This window comes from Quercus suber, unplaced genomic scaffold (assembly GCF_002906115.3).
Source record: "Quercus suber isolate HL8 unplaced genomic scaffold, Cork oak 2.0 scaffold_209, whole genome shotgun sequence".
Classification (NCBI taxonomy): Eukaryota; Viridiplantae; Streptophyta; class Magnoliopsida; order Fagales; family Fagaceae; genus Quercus; species Quercus suber.
Window position 1 is genome coordinate 381219 of NW_027069667.1, and position 21401 is coordinate 402619.

Genomic DNA, 21401 nt, shown 5'->3' on the forward strand with positions numbered 1-21401 from the left:
TTTTTTTTTTTTTTTTTTTTTTTTGTGATAAGTTGGATAGGAACTTTGTTTCTATCTAGTATAGGTTTTTTGTTTTTAATTTTTGTATGTTTAACTTTACGGTTTTAAACCCATTTTTTATGTTTTAGAAATAAAGATAAGTTAATTAAATTAGAGGTATTTTTGAAAATTAAAAAGGAAATTATTAACTTTCTTAATCCTTCTATTAAAAAAAATTAATCCTCTTAGGATCTGTTTAGATACCACTTATTTTGCTAAAACTAAAAACTTATTGATGAAAGTACTATAAACAAAGGTAAAAGTTAGTTGAAATAATACAATAAGGACATAAATAGTACTAAAAAGTACAGTAAAATCCAAGAATAGTAGTAAAAATAAACTAAATAATAAAATAATTTATAATTTTCATGTAAATCCAAACACACACTTAATATACAAAAATAACTTGTTCAAAACCAAGTAAACCCATTGGTTTACCACTTTATTATTGTATTATTTCTCATGATGTGGGGGAAGGAGGGATCAATATTACATTATTGTTATGACAAACCTAGAATGGGCATGGCCCAACTAGAAGTCTAGGACCTTAGCTTAGTCAAAGGCTGTAAAAAGAAACACAGGCTGCACAATTGATACCCTCTTTTCGGCCTCCTTGTTAGCGGACTATCCAATAGGATGAGATTTACTACTAGAATTGGCCATGGCAGACTTGGCAGTAGCAAATTGCATTTAATATGGTCATTTTGTCTCACGTCTGTGTCTATTGTCACCAAAAAAAATAGAAAACATACGAAAACTTGACAATACTTTATTAGGTCTAAGGTAATGACGGCTAAATTGGTCTTCTTAACTAATGAAGCGATACTGCCTATATAGGTGTGTTGGTTAGCTTTCTAATAATAAAAAATAAAATAAAATAAGAGGGTGAAATAGTAGAATCTTATTGGTTGGAGGACCACTTTAGTTGTTGTAGACCTAATAATATCTCCACATTGACAACCAGTGTAGAATTTGGTAGTTCAGATTCTATATGAAAATTTATTTTACCAGCAAAAGTTCTTTGCTTACTCTTCTTTCCCCCTTTTCTCTACTGATTCTGTTCTTGCTCGCAGCTATATTTCTATTGTAAATAATTAAAATGGAATATGGGGGATGGTGATGTGGTCCAAATGTCAATCAACCTATGGAGTTAAAGCATGTTGGGACAATGATAATCATAGATTATGACTGAGCCGTTTGGCCCAAATCTGACCATCTACATCCTATACAGAATCAATTTTCCTTTTTAATGCACTTAATTGTGCCTTTGTTGGTGAATCAAGATTTTTTTTTTTTTGGTATAGTTGATCTACAAATGAGATGGAATCCCGTTTAACGCCCCCAGTTTAGGCTAGTTTTAGTGGTTTACAGTAAATTGAAATAGAAATATGTGTTAGGAGGAGACGGGTCCAAGCAATTTGAAATAAACTACAACACTTACCAAGCAAATGCTTATCTGCCACTGGTTTGGCTGGTAAGCAGATGCAATGTATTTCAAAAGCTTAATGTCTTCAAGCGTACTTACTAAATTGCTTTAGTTTCCTGACATCTTCCAGCTGAGTTGCTTGATTGCTTTAGATTATTGGTAAATGAACTATTTATTATACTGAACTCAAGCAAATTTAGATGTTATTACACAATAGGGCTAAAAACCAAGCCAGAGCATCACTAGGCTCCTAATCCATTAGGTCTTATATCTGCAGCAGGCCCTTGGCTTTGAAGTACTCCACAGTTTGGTCATAAATGTCTTCAATCCCATACTTAAAACTGAACCCCTCTTTGATAAGTTTGTCTGAAGATAAGGTCAGCTTGGCCTTAGAGGGGAAATCTCCAAAACTGCAATTTCCAAATGACACAAGTCAAACAACACTTTCACCACTGAAGAAAGTGAGAGATATATCTGAAAACCATAATTGAAATAATTCAGTAACCAATTCAATTCTTCTACAAGCTAATGGCTCATTTGAAGCATGTCGCCACCAAATTTGGCTTTGTATTTATTCTACATTGCTTCAACCTCATTTATTTGCAGTTTTGACTTCTATTTCAAGCAGGACTGTTATGCATACGACCTTTTTTATTAACCAATTTGTTAATTTGAAAGACTATGTGCCTTGATTAATTAGATTAGAAGCTTACTCAGTTGGGACATTGTACTGAGGATATCTTTTATTGAGGAACTTTGCAAGCTCAGGAACACTGGAATTGATACCACAGCATATGTATCGACCAGAAGCAGATTCTTTCTCAGCCAAAAATATATGAGCCCGGCAAACATCCTCCACATGTGTGATAGATATTGAACCTGACAGCATTTGCATTCCTTTCAATGCATTTATGAGGAATTCAGTGCCTGAAAAATGGTCAAAAAAGCCATCAAAACACTAATCTGTCAATTCAGGTATGGTGCAAGCAATTTTTCGTTCCAGCTCCACGGCCTAAAGTGGAAATTGCAACATATTATGTAGTCCAGCTTATTTATACCTGTAATTAAAGACATTGCTAGACCAACACTGCTAGGGACGTCTGGAGTGAGAGATGCACCAGCCATGAGAGTAGGGATCACAGTAATGAGATCAATATTATTTTCTTCAGCAAATTTCCAAGCTGCTTTCTCAGCTAATGTCTTGGAGGCAGGATAACCCTGAAGAATTAATTCAGAAAATACTTAAATCTTTTTGTTAAAATTGCTTTGACATAGGCCTTTTTTCTTGCTAGAGCTTAAGAGAAAACATTTATCCTTAATGATTTGATGTAATTCAGTGATTACCCAAGTAGGTGGCTTCTCAGTACTCAAAAACTCAACATCAGTCCATTTGCTTTCATCCATGACTAAACCTGTCCCATTGAGCTTGTTGATTGTTACAGCAGCTGCTGAGGATGTCAAAATGACACGCTTAACAGTTTTTGCTCTCACACATGCTTTCAACACATTATGTACCCCTTGGATTGCTGGCTTTATCATATCATTCTATACATGTCACAAAATTAGCTAACTTCGTCATTAAAAATTCAAAAACTGTGACATTACTGAAATTACTTATGCATTTCTTTATTTTTTTTACCTCCGGATCTTGTGAAGCAAAGTTAACGGGTGTAGCAATGTGGAAAACAAGATCACATCCTGCTATAGGAGCATCGAAGCTTACTTCATCTGTTAGATCTGCTCCAAAAATTTTTAGGTCCCCCAAACCTTGTAGTTCTATGAGGTGAGAGATCTTTCTCTTATTTTCTGCACATTAAAATACTTGATTAATAACGTTCATTCTCATCTATAATTTAAAACATAATGCACCTTGTTAAAGATATTATGATTTATGAAGAGGCATATTCATGCTAAGCCAATTATCTATGGTAGAGAGAAATTGGCCAACAAGTACAAATTCATTGTAGATCCCTCAAATCTTGTAGTAAAATAAAAATTATTTACTTTTACTGAGTAACTAGTTGGTAACCCGAGTAACCCGAGTAATGCACGGGGAAATTTAATTAAAAAAATTCTTTTTCTTTTTTTGGTCTTAATATTTAAACTAAAAAAGGAAAAAAATATGAAACTATATATTTATTATGATTGTATTTGTATATGAAACTATATATTATACTATTTGAAGAAAATATAAATTGAAAAAAAAATTAATGGAAGATTTAAATATAGAATATTATTTAAACTCAATTAAAAATTTATAATAAAATAATAGCATGTAAAATTATGATCTCTCATAATTTTACATGTAATTATTATAAGATAAAAAAATTAATATCTTTAATTTTATATATATTATAGATATATATTACTGTTTGATGATACTATTTCTTTTTCTTTTGGCTGACTTGGTATGGGCCCTACTTAAGTGTGACTCTAATATCCTTAGACCTCAGATGAGTTCAACTATAGCATGATCTTACACTTATTAGGGTCCTAGATACATTAGCCTGTTTGGTGTTGTGAGATTATATTATGATGCATTTTGTCGATTTGATGAGTTGATTTAGAACCACAAATTTGCCAACAACCGGGTCCGTGTAGTCTAAATTCTCATCAATTTAAATGTTCTGTTCTGTGAAGTGCAATACATGTGGGCTAACCAACAAAAGTGGGCTCTATGTAACATATAAGAAAAAACTTTCGTAGTTAGGAAAACAAGGCCCCTCATTTTCCTTTTGTTGTTTCATCCTCAATTATTTTGTAACTTTTTGAGAGTATGACACTTGAGGACTTGAGCAACTCATCTCCAATCTTCAAAAGCCCCACCACTTGCTGTGTATCGGATTGAAATCTAGTTATTGCACCTAATATATATATATATATATATATAAAATTATTTTTGAGAATAGGTTACAGGTCTTAAGCAATTCATCTCAATTTTCAACGTATTAACCAATTTACTTTGAATCACACACAATTAAGTTGGCAAACTTTTCTTAGTTTTTATTTAGATCTATCACTAATATTATTTTTCTTATTTACCATTAACAATTTTTCGCGTCAAAAATGTGAATTTTTTTGTCTTTAAACTCTCTCTTATATAAATGATGTGACATGTTCTAACCTCTAAACATCTTTTTTTTCTTTTTGGTGAGTAAAAGTCACCATCAAATTTTTATTTTATATGAAAATTTTTCTATACCATCTGGAAAAATGTGAACCTTTAACTTTAATTTCCATATTGCTTAAGAAAAAACCTTTGATCTGCATATATATTTATGAAAGTGCCGTTTTATCTACTTTATTTTTGTGAGGTTTGATAGGGAGACGAATGACTTGTCTGTTTTGTACCCGCAATTTTCAGTAGCTTATTTATATAGTGATTATCTAAAAATATACTCCAGTTTTTAGTAATTTTTGCATTAAATGTGTATCTAAAAGTTAGATTTTTTGCCAAAAAAATAAAAACCTAAAAAAAAAAAAAAAAAAGGCCAAAAAGTCTTTTCCATTCGTCCCTCAACTTCTACGCATCAACTTTGTAACTCAACTTCCACACATCAACTTTGTCACTCTTTCAACTTCTAGCAGCTATCTCAACAGGTTGATATTTTAAGAGTTTGTAACTTATTTCACAAGTTATTAAAGTGATAATTATGACTGGTGTAAGATTTTTTTTTTTTTTTTTTTTTTGAGAGTGATGATTGGTGTAAGAGTTGGTAGCAACATTTTCAACCAAAAAATGAACAAAAAATTGCCTGAAATAATTTAAACTAAAATTCAAGTCTCAAGTATAAAAACTAAAAGACTGGGTGCATAACTATGACTTATCTAGATTTTTGGCTCTTTCAAACTCGGGCCCAATAGATAAAATGTCACTCTGACCACATTCAAGTAAAAGATTCCAACTTAAGTCACCCCTTTCCCATTTTTTGTTCACAAAAAAAAAATTAAAAGAAAAAAAAAAGGATAGAAACTATAAGGGTGCAAGCGCAACAAAATGCAAATAGCATGGGAAGCAAATACAAATTACTCACATGCAGGTAAATATATGTAAAATGTAAATATGCAATAGTAAAGGGACCAATACAATCACAAACAGGTGGTGTGTACGTTGTAGAAGACAAAAAGTGTATATTTAAAATATAAATAAATTAAATTAAATTAAATACAGAGAGCACATGAGTGTCAGGGTATGCAAAATAAATAAATAAAAAGTGATGAAAAAATTTTTTAATTAAAAAAGAAAAAGACTAACCAGGGTCTCTAACAGTGGTATTGACGGCATAGCCTTTCTGAAGCAAAAGCTTAACGAGCAAAGAAGCGACGAACCCAGTGCCGCCCACAACACACGCAGTCTTCTTTCCGAGGTTTTGGGTGGCCATTATCGAAATTCAAAACTACTTTCTTTGATTTTGGTAACACTACTTTCGATACTTCGTTTTGTCTTATGGAAAATAAATTTAGTGTTAGTTATACATATATATAGTCTTTGAATTTGAGTTGTGGGGTTTGGCTTTTTTAAACGGAGTTACTTTCGTTGATTTCGAAATTGAGAAAGAAGATAAAGAAGAAGAAGATGAAGAAAAAGAAGAAGGTGAGCACGTGATATTGCTTGTGCGCCACCAACTACCTTGAAAACCATTTTTGAGGAGTCTGGAGGACTCTTAAATTATCACTATTGTATTGTCTATGTCACTCACTAGAATAATCAAAATACCATTGACTTCACCAAACAACTTGGGATGGGTAGATAAGATAAAGCATTGCACATTATTTTAGATATTACCATCCACATTGCAATCTTAGGTAATTGTTCTAGTAACGTTATTTGTGTTTGATGACATTATCACTTATATTATTTTATAATTTGTAGAGATGATAAAATGTAATTGATGTAACATACTTTTAGACTTACCCATCACTAACACCACTTTTTTTAGAGTAATGATACAGTCAAATTATTTTACAATGTTTTTACAAAATATTGATATAATCAACTTTTTATTGATTTTTATTTAGCCTCACTATTAATATCACATTTTCATTTACTAATAATCACTTACTACATAAGCACTTTATAAAAATTTTATAAAATAGTTTGTATCTCTAGCATTATTCCTTTTCTTATATGTCAATAACAACATATCACTTTAGTAATTTTGAGAATAAATGTAAAAATTTGTGTTTTTTTTTTTTTTGGCTAAGAAACAAGGCACTAAATCTATGAATTCATTAACAAGGAAATATTAAGTATAATTGAACATAATCCACATCCTAAGTCTGCTGGAACATTATAAAAGACTTTTTTTTTTCATTTGAAATGAATTAATTTTATAATTCATATTAGATATTATAAATCTAAAAATATATTGAATGCTATTTTATTTTTATTTCTTTATATGATATCGTGTTTTATTTAAATATGATTGTCTACTAACCACAGCATATCAGCTTCTCAAAAAAAAAAAAATACCACTTTAGCAAGTTGCAACCAAAAAACAAAAAGTTGTATTTGTAACAAATTGTTAAAATTACAGCAATATCATTTTAGCAAATTGCAAAAAAAAAAAAAATTGCATATTTTACAAAATTTTTAAAAATTACAGCAAAATAATCTTTCGTAGCAATAGAGCTAATGCATAAAATAAAAAGATATCTGTAATTGCCTTGGAAAATTTAAAAATAAAATAAAATAAAGGGTGTTAGTTGGCTTCTGCAGCTAGCTGGTGCATCACGTGCGGCACTTGTTGGGTTGCTGCTGGAAACTTGCAATACAACGTGTCCTTTCATTCTCTAATGAATGCAATTTCTTGCAATACTCCACAACAGAAAGTTTCGTCGTTTTATATTGAATGGTTAGGACAATAGGAGAAAGGAAAATTCTGCTGCCACAACCATTTTGCACAACTTTGTGCACAATGGTGTGGCACCAGAACCACTCAGTAAGATTATGCCACCTAGCCATTTTATAAAACTCAGCTCCACATCATCTTACCCATTAACTTAACTATAGTTAGCAAATCAAACCAAGGTTAAAACTCAGTCCACTTACCCACAGCCGGATTTAACCCAAAATCAATTAGCCAAAATCAAACCATGTTAACCCATTGTATTAGCCACTTCTCACCCAAATTTTGAACTCAAAATTTTATTTTACCCGCTCAATCCTCTTCCCTCTCCCTTCTTGCATCATTGGACAAATCCTTCAAACAATCTTATGCTAGGCTTTCTTTCTTCTTCCTTGGATGAATAGTGAGTACGATTAACTGTAAGCTGTGGCTGAAGTGGTTGCTAGAATCCACACACCACCACTGCAACTAAACAAGATTGATCAAGGTATGTATGTTACAAAGACTCATTTCACTTTTCAATGTATCATTCTCTTAGCTTTGTTTTGTTTTTATGTAGTCTATAAATATGTTGTCTTCTACATGTTTGATAAAAGCCCAAGATGAGAAATAATTAAAATAATGGAATTTTTATGTGTTGTTTTCTTTCTATCTAGTTTATAGATATTAAAAATTAAATTTTTATGAGTCTGTGGTGTGAATTGTTAGAACCCATTTCATACTCCTGCCTACTTTTTTTTTTGGGGTTTATTAGATGCCACTCTGTTTCTTTGTTCTTGAAACAAGCACAAGTTCTAAACTAACCTTAAAGTCCAAAATGTAAAAATAGTTCAATTTTTTTTTCTTACTGTTAATAGTTTATACGCACACACCATTCTAACCATTTTTATTTTTATTTTTTATTATCCTTTTGATTTGAGTTTCCTTAGAAATGTGTTTTGTGATGTTTTTAATTATAGATATTAGAGCCAATGAAGAACTACAAGATGTTGAAAATTTGCTTGGAATGGTGGTGCATAGTGAGGAGGAAGCATATAAATTGTAAAATGATTATGCTATACGAATTGAGTTTAGTTTTCGAAAAGAAAAACTCAGATATGCAAAAAATGGTGTAAGACAACGAGAGTATGTGTATTCAAAAGAATGATTTCCACGAGATGATGACCATTTGGTTGATAAGAAATTCAAAAGATTACAAACTAGGACTGGTTGTGAAGCTAGTATCCGGTTTACAGTGACAAATGGTGAGTGGATGGTTACTCATTTCAATCCTAATCATAATCATGAGCTTGCAAAGCCTGAAGAAAGACTGTTTTTAAGGTTGAATTGAAAAATTACTGATACTAGTTAGGTATAATAAGAACTTTCAAAGAAGCAGACATAACAACAGTAAGTACATATTCCTATTTAGTTAAGGAAGTTGGGGGATTTGAAAATGTTGGGTTTATAAACGAGATTGCTATAATGTGGTGAACAAGTAGAAGTTAATGAATGTTGAGGCTGAAGATGCTCAAAGTTTAGTAAACCATTTTAAACAGAAGCAAGCAGAAGATCCTATGTTTTATTATGCAATTCAAGTTGATCAAGCAAATCGAATGACAATTTTTTTTTGAAGAGATGGTAGATCAAGAATTGATTATAACTCTTTTAGAGATGTAATATGCTTTGACACTACATATCGAACTAACAAGTATAATATGATATGTGCCCCATTTGTAGGTGTCAACCATCATTGGAAGAATGTACTTTTTGGTTGTGCATTTCTATTGGATGAAACAACTGCTTCGTTTACTTGGTTGTTTGAAACATTCTTGGAATTAATGGGAAATCAAAAACCAAAGACAATTTTTACTGACCAATTTCAAGCAATGAAGAATGCCATAAGAGTTGTGCTTCTGTCAAGTATCGCCCATGCTTACGACATATCTCAAAAAATGTTGCAGAAAATATACCAAGACATTATGGGAATCCTGAATTTAAGAGTAGATTTAATAAGATTCTTTATAATTGCAAGACAGAAATAGAGTTTCGGTCTTGTTGGGATGCCTTGCTTAGAGATTACAATTTTGTGGACAATAAGTGGCTTAGCACCTTATATGAAAATCATGAAAGGTGGTGTTCAGTTTTTAGTCATAACATTTTCTCTTGCCGAATAAAAGCTTCATCCAAGAGCGAGAGTACAAATAATGTTTTTCAACATATGGTATGCAAAACAATGAGGCTAACAGAATTTGTACATGAGTATGAGAAAGCTTCAAAAAATATACGCACGGAAGAGTTAAAAGAAGATTTTCGTTGCAAACAAGGTACATCTTTTCAAATAGTCTAAAATTGTAGACTTTTGCAACATGCATCATCTGTTTATATTCATACAATGTTTAAAAGATTTGAGTTAGAAATTACTTCTACCTTGGGGAGTCACAAACCAAGATGTTAATTCTAATGGAGTGTCTTCCACCTATGAAGTCATTAAAGGAGGTGGTCGAAGGGTTCATGTTGTCCATTTTAACTCCTCAAATAATGTTGTAACATGCAGCTATAAAATGTTTGAAACATTGGGGTTACTATGTTGACATGCTTTGCGAATACTTATTGTATGTGATCATGCAAAATCAACCAATGCAAATGATGAGTTGTCAATGACATCACGTCGTAATGAATGAATGCGCTCAGTTTATGAATTTTTTAGAAGAAGTGCAGCAACAACTCGACATACTGAAATGTGCGAAAGAAAAATTAGAGAGATGATAGAATTAGTTGAGAAAGATATGGAGGTGTTAAGTGTGGCAAGAGATGATGGTGAAAGAGAAAATAGTTTTGTTGATAATACCATCTCTGGTGATGTTGAGAAGACAAATTGCCCACTCAATAATTCGCCTATATTAGACCCCCCATGTGTGTGACCAAAAGGAGTAACAAATGCGAGAATGAAAAGCAACATAGAGAAGCGTAAAAGGAAGGCATTAAAAGATATTACAAGATCAAGTAAGTATTTTTGTTTTTAAATTTTAAATTGAAAAAAAAAATGCTAATTCAATGATTCAATTATTTATTTGTTGTGAATAATGCCCAATATTTCCTCTTTTTTTAGAACAATTGACCACGAGAGGACTTCCAGCAAACTCTGGTCATGTTAGAGAAGGTATTGGCTTTTATCTATAAATAATTTTACACAGTCAAGTGACTTTTTAAACTTGGGTAACCCAAGTTTGCATTGGTCAATTTTTTTTTTTTTTTTCTGCCCTTTAATTGTAGACACTTACAATTTTTCTTATATACATGTTATCTTGTCTATATTGCCTTTGAAATAGTTATCAATAATGTACTATATGTAGCCTATAAGTCCTATGAAAATAACATTATTACTTGCAACTCAGCAGTAGGGTCTTTTCTTTTGTTTCTTTTGTTTGGGTTAGAAGAGCTTGCAACTTAGCAACCCATGAAGCTGCAAAGCTAGCTCTAAGAACCCCCTGGTCTACGTGTTTCACTAAGGATAGTCTACCATTGGTGTTACTCAAAGTTTGTAAGGCAAACTCCCCCCCCCCCCCCACCCCCTTGTTCTGCACTTTTTTAATGAAGTTTCAGCTTTACTTCAATAAAATTTCTAACATTTCTCTCAAAAAAAACATCACTAATAGTGTAACAAATGAGAAATTTTATTGTCAAAATGAACAAAATTTACAATGAGATCCAAACACCAAAACAAAAAGATGAAGGTCATCTATAAACACAAAATTTATTTGCAAATACAATAACTATACCAAAACCACATAAACAATTCACATCAAAACCAATTGCTCCAAGTCAGCAGCAAGCCTACAACCAAATACCACTAATACATTCTTGCCCACAACCAAATACCACTAATACAATATTTATTCAAAACTATGGGACATCAATCTTTGCAGCATCAACAACAACGGTCAAATGCAAAAATCATGGAACCCAGCAATTAAAAGACTAACAATCACAATCTTCCCCACATTACAAATTGAAAAGAACTCTCATATGCCTTCATCTCATCAAGGGTCCTTCAAGACATTGTCGACATCTCCAGCTTTCCGAAACGGAAAAGCAAGACAAAGAGGAGGAGTTATCACTGAAACACATCATCGCAAGGAATTCGTGAAGCTCTAGTGGTGACCAGCCGAGATGCCGGGACACGTGTGGTTAGAAGAAAAGGCAAAAGAAAGTAGCAGCCGATAATGGATCACTATTGTTGTTGCCACCGGTGATGGTTTATGAGGACATTTCCCGATTTCGCTATACAAATCTAATGGGCCACCCATCTGGATCGCTGTTGTTATTGAATCCGCCAGTGATGTTTTCAACTGGATTTGCCCAATATCTTCTCTAAAAAGATATTAGGTCCTTTTGGATACAACTTATTGTTGCTGAAAACTGATTGTTGCTGAAAACACTATAACAAAATAATTTTTAAATATATGAATAGTGCTCTGGGACTCATTTTTAATATTTTTTTCTAAATAAAGTGGTTGTGGGTCCCATAAACAATGCGTGAATAATACCAGAATAGTGCGTGAACAATTTTTTTTGTCCCTGCATAGTAAATTCTGTCTCCTAAACCACCAAAAAAAAAAAACTGAAAACGCAATTTGAGTTTTTTTTTTTTTTTTTCTTTTTTTTTCTTTTTTGAGAATCAAGTCTTTGAGTTAAAGAGGCGGAAAGAGGAAATAGAGTTGATTTTGGGTTAAATCCGGTTGTGGGTAAGTGGAGCTAAGTTTTAACCTTGGTTTGATTTGCTAACTATAGTTAAGTTAATGGGTAAGATGATGTGGAGCTGAGTTTTATAAAATGGCTAGGTGGCATAATCTTATTGGGTGGCAGGACCCAGGAGGACCACATCAGTGATCCTCCTGGAGGTCCCAATAATTTCTCGAACAATAGAGCATCTACGTTCACAGAGCCATAAATTTAACAATATGACTCTACAAAAAGTTATTTTATCTATTTTACCTTCTCACTTTATAATATACATTATCAATAAATCTATATTTTTAGCTAGTTGATTAAAATAATATAAAAGAGATTTTATATTATAAGCAAGACTTAGGTACAATATTTAGGTATCGTTCCTTAGATTCACTTTTTAAAATTCTGCCATGTGAATTTTTTTTCATGAGATGGAAGTGTATTTTTTAGTTAAATAACCACATGGCTAAATCTTAAAGGAATAACCTAAGGAATAGCACTAAAGGTATTGTACCTAAGTTTTTAGTTATTAAAGCAGTGTGAATGTAGAGAGAGAGAGAGGAGAAATGCAGAGGACAAATGAAGCAATGAGAGGCAAAACAGAAAAAAAGAAAGTAAAGAGAAAAAGAGATTATTAAAAAGCATTGTGGACACAACATTTTATTTTATTTTATTTTTTAACATATGAGCTATAGTGGCTGTGCACTGTAGCTGTAGAGCCAAAAAATATGACTTTAGCTCCACCAATGTAGCCACATCTTGGTATTTGGTGGTGCTAAAAATAGCAATATAGTTTTTTAGCACCACCAATGCTAGTGCTCCTATTTATGAAAATAAATTTTTTTTTATCTCTCTCGAAATGTATGTACGAAAATATGACTCCAAGACCTTGAACTTGTATGGGTTTGAGCAATAGTCTAATAACAGTGACATTTTATATTTTTTTTTGGTAATGTTTCATGTCTGCAGTTCGAATATCACCTTCTTCTTTTTTGTTATTTATTTATCTAAAAATATATTGAAAAAAATATCCTTAAACTCATTTGAGCGTGGATGGAAAGGCTAATGAGTAATGGGAATGGATTTTCTTAAGATTTGCCACAATAGTAGAAAGCATATATTTTGTTAACTTATAAATCTAGCCTTCTAACTTTGGAATTGATTTGTTTTGTTCTAGAACGTGAACTTTCCAAATTACACTATGAACCTTTTCTTATTCAGCAAAAGAAAATATATTATTGTAAACCTTTTCTTAGTCCACTTTCATTCAATTCAGTGAGCATATATATGATGCAGGGGTGGACTCACTTAGAAGGGTAGGCCCCCCAAACTTTTCTAAATCCATACAATTACCCCTAAAGTTTTCTAAATTTTTCAAATATATGGCTGGCTGCTCCAGAATTCTTAATTATTAGATTTTTACCCCTAAATTTATCTAAAATTTTCAAAAAAAAATTATATGATTAGCCCCCAAACTTTTCATATTTCTTGTATAGCACTATTAAATTGGTTCGATTTTATATTTATTATTATTTTGGACCCCCATTCATAAAATTCTAGTTCCACCCCTGATATGATAATCATTTTGGCTGAAGAGTTAATATAATCTTGCATATATAGGTGTGAAAACTTATATTAATTAAGATGATAAGTGAGATATCTTGCGTACATAACAAGTATATTAACATCACTCTTGTATGGATGTCAAAACAAACAAATAAACAAACAAAAAAAGTCAATTTTCTATGCTTGTGGGAGTGGGATTCATGTGAGTCTCATATTTGTTGTATAAGGTACAATTTTGAGACCACAAACCTCTCCCTTTCTTAACATTTGATTAGCAATCTACTTGTCCAACAATTAAATTTAACCCTAAATAATCCCTCCAAAAAAAAAAAAAAAAACTAAATAAGTCAACTGACTATTTTTTTACCTTTTAACTTTTCTAGTCTAAGCTCTATGGTAAAAAGTTATTTTTAACTTTAAATCTCATCCTTGGTTGTTATTGCACCCAATAGGGCCAATACAATATCCTAAGTATTACACAAAATATAAATTCATTAATTGTTGTGCCAACTATTAAAGTCTTTCTTAAAGAATTGTGCTGTTCATATAATTAAATGGATGGAAAGACTCTCTTACTCATGGAAGTGGTAAAACACCCTCTAAGGCTCTAACCCTTTCAAGGCAGGTTCTTGGGTTAGACCATTTCGGCCAATATTGATTAGAGGTCTCATTAGGAGAAAAAAAATATATAGACCAATAGTTTTAACAGGGAGAAAATAGTGGGATATGTACACTATTTTCCCATTCCCCAAGAATTACACTAAAATTGTGGGCAAGCAAAAACCCAATCCAATAGAAATTTCAGTATTTAAAAATAAAATGTTGTGAATATACCAAATCATAATTAAGAATAAATTTCCTATAACTACCTAAGGCTTCAAAAGTATAAAGGTAGTGCAGTATACTACATAAATACTACAATGGGCCTGGACCTGTTTTTTATTAGCATTTGAGCTTTATAGTTTATATTCTAAAGATAAGAAAGAAATAAAATTGATTTTGCTACGTATTAGTTGGCCACTTACATTACAAGTTACACAGGAAATACCATGTATATGTGTGTTTATTCTTGATATACACATGTTGATAGATTTTAATATTTTTGGGGAGTGAAACCAACAAGAAATGCAATATTATATTTGACTATTTGTACTTGGCCACTTAAAAGTGAGACAGGACATACCATGTACATGTATTTATTCTCTATATACATATGCTAATATTTAAATATTTGTAATGAGCGAAAGAAACAAGAAATAATTATAACAATAATAATAAAAAAGAAACAAGAAATAAAATATTATATTATATTTATGTACAAATAGATTGATCAGAAAATAATAATATAAAAATATAAAAATGGTGTCTTTATGATTTATGTTGAGGAAAAAAGAGAAGATAAAATAACGTTGTATCTATGATTAGCTAGATCAACCAAAGACGATTTCTGAATATTGTCAGTCGAACGGTTAACATAGGATGTGTAAAAACATCACCCTTTCTGGTGTTCTACAAGTTGAAATACAAATGTGCTAAAGTTAGATCAAAATTTCAAGGCAAATTACAGGCAAAAAAGAATGAAAAACCTTGTAAATGTAAATGATGGCTAACAAATAAGCATTCCTTTATAATAGTTCAATGAATTCCGCTAAATACAGTTTGAGGTAAAACATAATAACTTTAAATTAACATTTTTATATTTAAATAATATTTATTATTTTTTTATAAGAATTTAAATAATATTTAGTTAATATTCTATTTCATAATATTATTTTTTTAAAATTCATTATTCTTACTCTTAAAGTCTTAATAGTCAATTCACTTAATGTTATTTGGGTCGAATTTCAATTAATCCAGAATTTGTTTTTGGAAAAATGCTAAGTTTACTACAAATGCTACCAGGAAAAGCTTATAAATGTAATTGATGACACTTCAACAATGAATATAATTAATTACAAATCAATTTGTAAGACCTATATTATAAAATATGTAACATTTCTAGTATCACTCAATTTTTTGGGCCTTCTTACAAGTGGAGGAAAAAAAAAATACAGCTCACATATTTTTTTTATTAAAAATCAATTATTTATTGAGCATAATCCCTTCTCAGTCAGGGTTTGTAGATTACCACAAAGCAAGGGAGGATAGCTATGGGATTTAGTACATAGAGCTCCTCAATATTGGAATGATGACCCATTGTCCCATCCAATGAATCGAACTCTGGACTAGACAATTCTTGAGTTCTTTCCAAAAGTCTGTGAACACTTCCAGCCACTACTCTGCACAGTATTAAAGCCTTTCTAAGAGACTGCTCTTCTTCATATAATTCAATAGATTGGAATGCTCTTTTACTTGTGGAAGTGGTAAAAACTCCTAACCAACCATTGAATTCCTTCTTGGTGAAGTATCCATGTCTTAAAACTTGACATACACCACAATTATCCAAAGTGCACAAGCTAGAGGAGCCATTCATGCCAAGAGAGCACACAAAAGTTGTGCCATAGAACCTCAAAAGCTCATTACCATCAACCAGGCAGCGTGGATGCGTTTTGATTTGTTTGCTAGCTTCATTCTTCACCTTTTCTCTATATTCTTCAAACAAAGCAATGGTTTTTTTCTTATTGTGGACCTTCAAGACCCTCTCTATCCTCCTGCAACTGTTCTCAGACTTTAACCAACTCTTTTGGCAAATCATTTCTACTATCTTCCTAGATGAGTCTCTTTCACCAAGTTCAATTACTGCACACAAGATACGACATTGTGAGGTCTCTTTAGAAACTAGGCAACCTCAAAATTTGTAAACATTTGTCATCAATATGAAAACAAGAAGAAATCAATTACCTCTATGAAAACCATTTTTAAGTTTGGAGATTGAGCTATATGAAGGAAACAAAACATCTTTTCATTTTAATTGCAAATTTAATAAAGATTTGAATGCAGATAATGAGCTACATGAAAATCATTTGTAACTAAAAGTGGAGCATGGACATGATGAACTTGATGTAACATAGCAACCAACAAGTGAAACAATGACGAAGCCTAGCTAGTAACAATAACATCAACCAGGAAAACAATGAGAGTGCCATATTACATTAAACAATGGAATTTTTTTTATCGAAGGTCCTTTATTTAGTTAGTGAAGTATGATTAGGCCTTAAACAATGGCACAACAATTACATTAAACTTATATATGAGATATAACTTTGGATATTAGTGTTCACCTGAAGGCTTGGAGAGATGTTGTGCTTGAATAGCATCCAATTTTCTAAGCTTCTCACCACATATCTCGCAAATTAAATTTGAAGAACAATAAAAATCTGTCTCAATAGATGTCCTTGATGGAATATCACTGCTACCACCACCATAAAAGATAATAGAGCCACCATGGGTTTCAATGGGCCTATACTGGTGCACCAAATTGTGGCCTCTATTATCTGTGGTCTCTGGGCTTACTTTGCCCAAAAACATTGGACCATCCTTTTCTCTATCTTTGCCCTTACTGCAAAATTCACTGCTCCCTAGTGATTTTGTACTGCAGCCTAGTGGCTTCTCTGTGTCTCTCACAATATCTTTGAAATTTGATGTGTATCTTGAGCGCCTTAACCTTTCTCTTTTTATTGTCATAGAGCTTAGATTACCATTGGCCTTGGGATCAAACACATCTAATTGTACCTGGGATTTGCAGTCCCATGAACTCTTAAGACCACAGCAAACTTCTGGCATTCCGTGTCTCTTTCGTCGGTCTTAGTATTTCTTTGGTATTATATATGACTTCAATCTTCAAAAAAGCTTTAAAACTTAGATAGGAAATTCATTTTTGCACCATTTGAATATAAAGACAAGAAAACAATCAAGGAAAGCCAGTTTTTGCCAATAACATTGTTCCTCTTTTGGCATACTATACTGAATCAAAAATTTATTTTCTTCCTAGCTTAGCCGAACAGTTTCAATTATAGAAAAATCTCAAATGGGTAATAATTTTTAATGTGACATGATCCTAAGAAAAAAAAAAAGACCATGTCACATTGTAAAATGATTTCCCAATAGAGATTTCTAAATAGTTAAAAATAAAAAATGTTTTTCCATCGGAAATGAAAGTTTTTATTCATATAATTATACAAAATTACAAATATATATATATATATGATTTTCAGTGCAAGCCAAAAAATAAAAAATGTTTTTGACTTAATTTGAAGTTCACACATAACAGGTCATTCTTCCAAAAAAAATTAAAAATTCATCAGAACATGTGAAGAAGAAAGTTCATTGTTGTTGATGAAAGTGGAGTGATGGGTTTCCTACATTTGACTTTCATGGAAATTTTTTAACCAAAGAAAAAAAATGTGACCTACCATCTATGCAATGAAGGAAACTAAGAAATTATTCAATGCATCAACGATCATATCAGCTATGTTTAATGATTCTCTAACGCAATAATGAATGACATTTTTTTTAATTAGTGGACTGTGATTGTTCTTGTGGATAGGGAGATAATTCGATGAGTGATAAATGAATTTTTCCTTGAGAGAGAATTGAAGGATTCAATTGGAGGGATCCTTTCTCTTCTACACCAACCACCATATACTCATGCAAACTAATTTTCCTAAAAAGGACGTTCAAAAAGTTCAAGATTTATCTTGGATGCTGGATTTATTAGGATAAGGATTTATTTTATAAATTATAAAAGAAAAACCATAAAAGGAAAATAAACTAAATTAAATTTTTAATATCAATTATCTAAGATTTATACGAGAAACAATTGAATTTTTTGTTATGTGAGAAACAATTAATTTGAAATATGGTATTCTTACTTAAATTTAGTTGTTTTTGCAACAATTGAAACAATGTCTAAATAAAAAAAAAACTAAATAAATATAGTAATACACAATCAATAATGTAAAAAAATGTATGTATGATAAAATCACCGTACACTGCTCTTTAGTGTATGTTTGGTTTGTGCGTTTTGCGTCCACGTCTGGATGCAAACGCGTTTCAGCCTTTTTTTTTTTTTTTCCTTTCTCAAAATTACTGCACACAAGATACGACATTGTGAGGTCTCTTTAGAAACTAGGCAACCTCAAAATTTGTAAACATTTGTCATCAATATGAAAACAAGAAGAAATCAATTACCTCTATGAAAACCATTTTTAAGTTTGGAGATTGAGCTATATGAAGGAAACAAAACATCTTTTCATTTTAATTGCAAATTTAATAAAGATTTGAATGCAGATAATGAGCTACATGAAAATCATTTGTAACTAAAAGTGGAGCATGGACATGATGAACTTGATGTAACATAGCAACCAACAAGTGAAACAATGACGAAGCCTAGATAGTAACAATAACATCAACCAGGAAAACAATGAGAGTGCCATATTACATTAAACAATGGAATTTTTTTTATCGAAGGTCCTTTATTTAGTTAGTGAAGTATGATTAGGCCTTAAACAATGGCACAACAATTACATTAAACTTATATATGAGATATAACTTTGGATATTAGTGTTCACCTGAAGGCTTGGAGAGATGTTGTGCTTGAATAGCATCCAATTTTCTAAGCTTCTCACCACATATCTGGCAAATTAAATTTGAAGAACAATAAAAATCTGTCTCAATAGATGTCCTTGATGGAATATCACTGCTACCACCACCATAAAAGATAATAGAGCCACCATGGGTTTCAATGGGCCTATACTGGTGCACCAAATTGTGGCCTCTATTATCTGTGGTCTCTGGGCTTACTTTGCCCAAAAACATTGGATCATCCTTTTCTCTATCTTTGCCCTTACTGCAAAATTCACTGCTCCCTAGTGATTTTGTACTGCAGCCTAGTGGCTTCTCTGTGTCTCTCACAATACCTTTGAAATTTGATGTGTATCTTGAGCGCCTTAACCTTTCTCTTTTTATTGTCATAGAGCTTAGATTACCATTGGCCTTTGGATCAAACACATCTAATTGTACCTGGGATTTGCAGTCCCATGAACTCTTAAGACCACAGCAAACTGCTGGCATTCCGTGTATCTTTCGTCGGTCTTAGTATTTCTTTGGTATTATATATGACTTCAATCTTCAAAAAAGCTTTAAAACTTAGATAGGAAATTAATTTTTGCACCATTGGAATATAAAGACAAGAAAACAATCAAGGAAAGCCAGTTTTTGCCAATAACATTGTTCCTCTTTTGGCATACTATACTGAATCAAAAATTTATTTTCTTCCTAGCTTAGCCGAACAGTTTCAATTATAGAAAAATCTCAAATGGGTAATAATTTTTAATGTGACATGATCCTAAGAGAAAAAAAAAAAGACCATGTCACATTGTAAAATGATTTCCCAATAGAGATTTCTAAATAGTTAAAAATAAAAAATGTTTTTCCATCGGAAATGAAAGTTTTTATTCATATAATTATACAAAATTACAAATATATATATATATATATATGATTTTCCGTGCAAGCCAAAAAATAAAAAATGTTTTTGACTTAATTTGAAGGTCACACATAACAGGTCATTCTTCCAAAAAAAATTAAAAATTCATCAAAACATGTGAAGAGGAAAGTTCATTGTTGTTGATGAAAGTGGAGTGATGGGTTTCCTACATTTGACTTTCATGGAAATTTTTTAACCAAAGAAAAAAAATGTGACCTACCATCTATGCAATGAAGGAAACTAAGAAATTATTCAATGCATCAACGATCATATCAGCTATGTTTAATGATTCTCTAATGCAATAATGCATCGACGATCATATCAGCTATGTTTAATGATTCTCTAACGCAATAATGAATGACATTTTTTTTAATTAGTGGACTGTGATTGTTCTTGTGGATAGGGAGAATTTTTCCTTGAGAGAGAATTGAAGGATTCAATTGGAGGGATCCTTTCTCTTCTACAACAACCACCATATACTTATGCAAACTAATTTTCCTAAAAGGACGTTCAAAAAGTTCAAGATTTATCTTGGATGCTGGATTTATTAGGATAAGGATTTATTTTATAAATTATAAAAGAAAAACCATAAAAGGAAAATAAACTCAATTAAATTTTTAATATCATTTTTCTAAGATTTATATGAGAAACAATTGAATTTTTTGTTATGTGAGAAACAATTAATTTGAAATATGGTATTCTTACTTAAATTTAGTTGTTTTTGCAACAATTGAAACAATGTCTAAAAAAAAAACTAAATAAATATAGTAATACACAATCAATAATATAAAAAAATGTATGTATGATAAAATCACCGTACACTACTCTTTAGTGTATGTTTGGTTTGTGCGTTTTGCGTCCACGTCTGGACGCAAACGCGTTTCAGCCTTTTTTTTTTTTTTCTTTTTTCTTTCTCAGCTATGCCTTGATTGTTGACTTTGGTACCAAACTTACTACACACCTCAGCAACTTGTCAGCACTTTAATCAACTTTTCAGCATTTAAAAATTATTTTAATCAACTTTTCAGTACCTTTTATAGAATTTTTTAGCAACTTTTCAGTTATAGGACCCACAAATCTCTTTTTTTTTAACAATTTTTTCATTAAAAATGAGTCCCACGATATTATTCACACATTTAAAAATTATTTTGCTACAGTGTTTTTCAATTTTCAGCTATATACAAACGGACCTTAGTGTCTTTCTATTTTTTCTATAAAATAACTACGCTCTATTTGTTTCACTGGAAAACTTTCTATAAATACAGTTTTCCACATTTTTCAATGTTTGGCAACATAAAAACAACTGGTTAATGGAAAACTCTAATTTTATAGGTTGTTTTCCAAAAAATATATTTGGAAAACAATCTCTTTTTCACACGGC

General features: G+C 31.4%; 3 protein-coding genes and 1 long non-coding RNA gene across 4 annotated transcripts; 1 reads left to right on the top strand and 3 right to left on the bottom strand.

The window, feature by feature from the left end:
* Positions 1-1476: 1476 nt before the first annotated feature.
* Positions 1477-5970, bottom strand: LOC111989132 (anthocyanidin reductase ((2S)-flavan-3-ol-forming)). The gene is made up of 6 exons (XM_024020928.2): positions 5721-5970; positions 3105-3271; positions 2810-3010; positions 2524-2683; positions 2179-2392; positions 1477-1875 (listed from the first exon to the last, which is right to left on the bottom strand). The coding sequence occupies exons 1-6, from the start codon at positions 5845-5847 to the stop codon at positions 1731-1733; spliced, it is 1014 nt and encodes a 337-aa protein (XP_023876696.2). The 5' UTR covers positions 5848-5970; the 3' UTR covers positions 1477-1730.
* A 1548-nt stretch (positions 5971-7518) lies between these two features.
* On the top strand, positions 7519-9105 carry LOC136070088 (uncharacterized). The gene is made up of 2 exons (XR_010631329.1): positions 7519-7801; positions 8274-9105. It is a non-coding gene; the product is annotated as an uncharacterized LOC136070088 (long non-coding RNA).
* A 6501-nt stretch (positions 9106-15606) lies between these two features.
* Positions 15607-17316, bottom strand: LOC136061255 (uncharacterized). The gene is made up of 2 exons (XM_065779484.1): positions 16815-17316; positions 15607-16332 (listed from the first exon to the last, which is right to left on the bottom strand). The coding sequence occupies exons 1-2, from the start codon at positions 17314-17316 to the stop codon at positions 15704-15706; spliced, it is 1131 nt and encodes a 376-aa protein (XP_065635556.1). The 3' UTR covers positions 15607-15703.
* Positions 17317-19092: 1776 nt separating this feature from the next.
* LOC111988889 (uncharacterized) lies at positions 19093-19605 on the bottom strand. The gene has a single exon (XM_065779485.1). The coding sequence runs from the start codon at positions 19603-19605 to the stop codon at positions 19093-19095; it is 513 nt and encodes a 170-aa protein (XP_065635557.1).
* Between the last annotated feature and the right edge of the window lie 1796 nt (positions 19606-21401).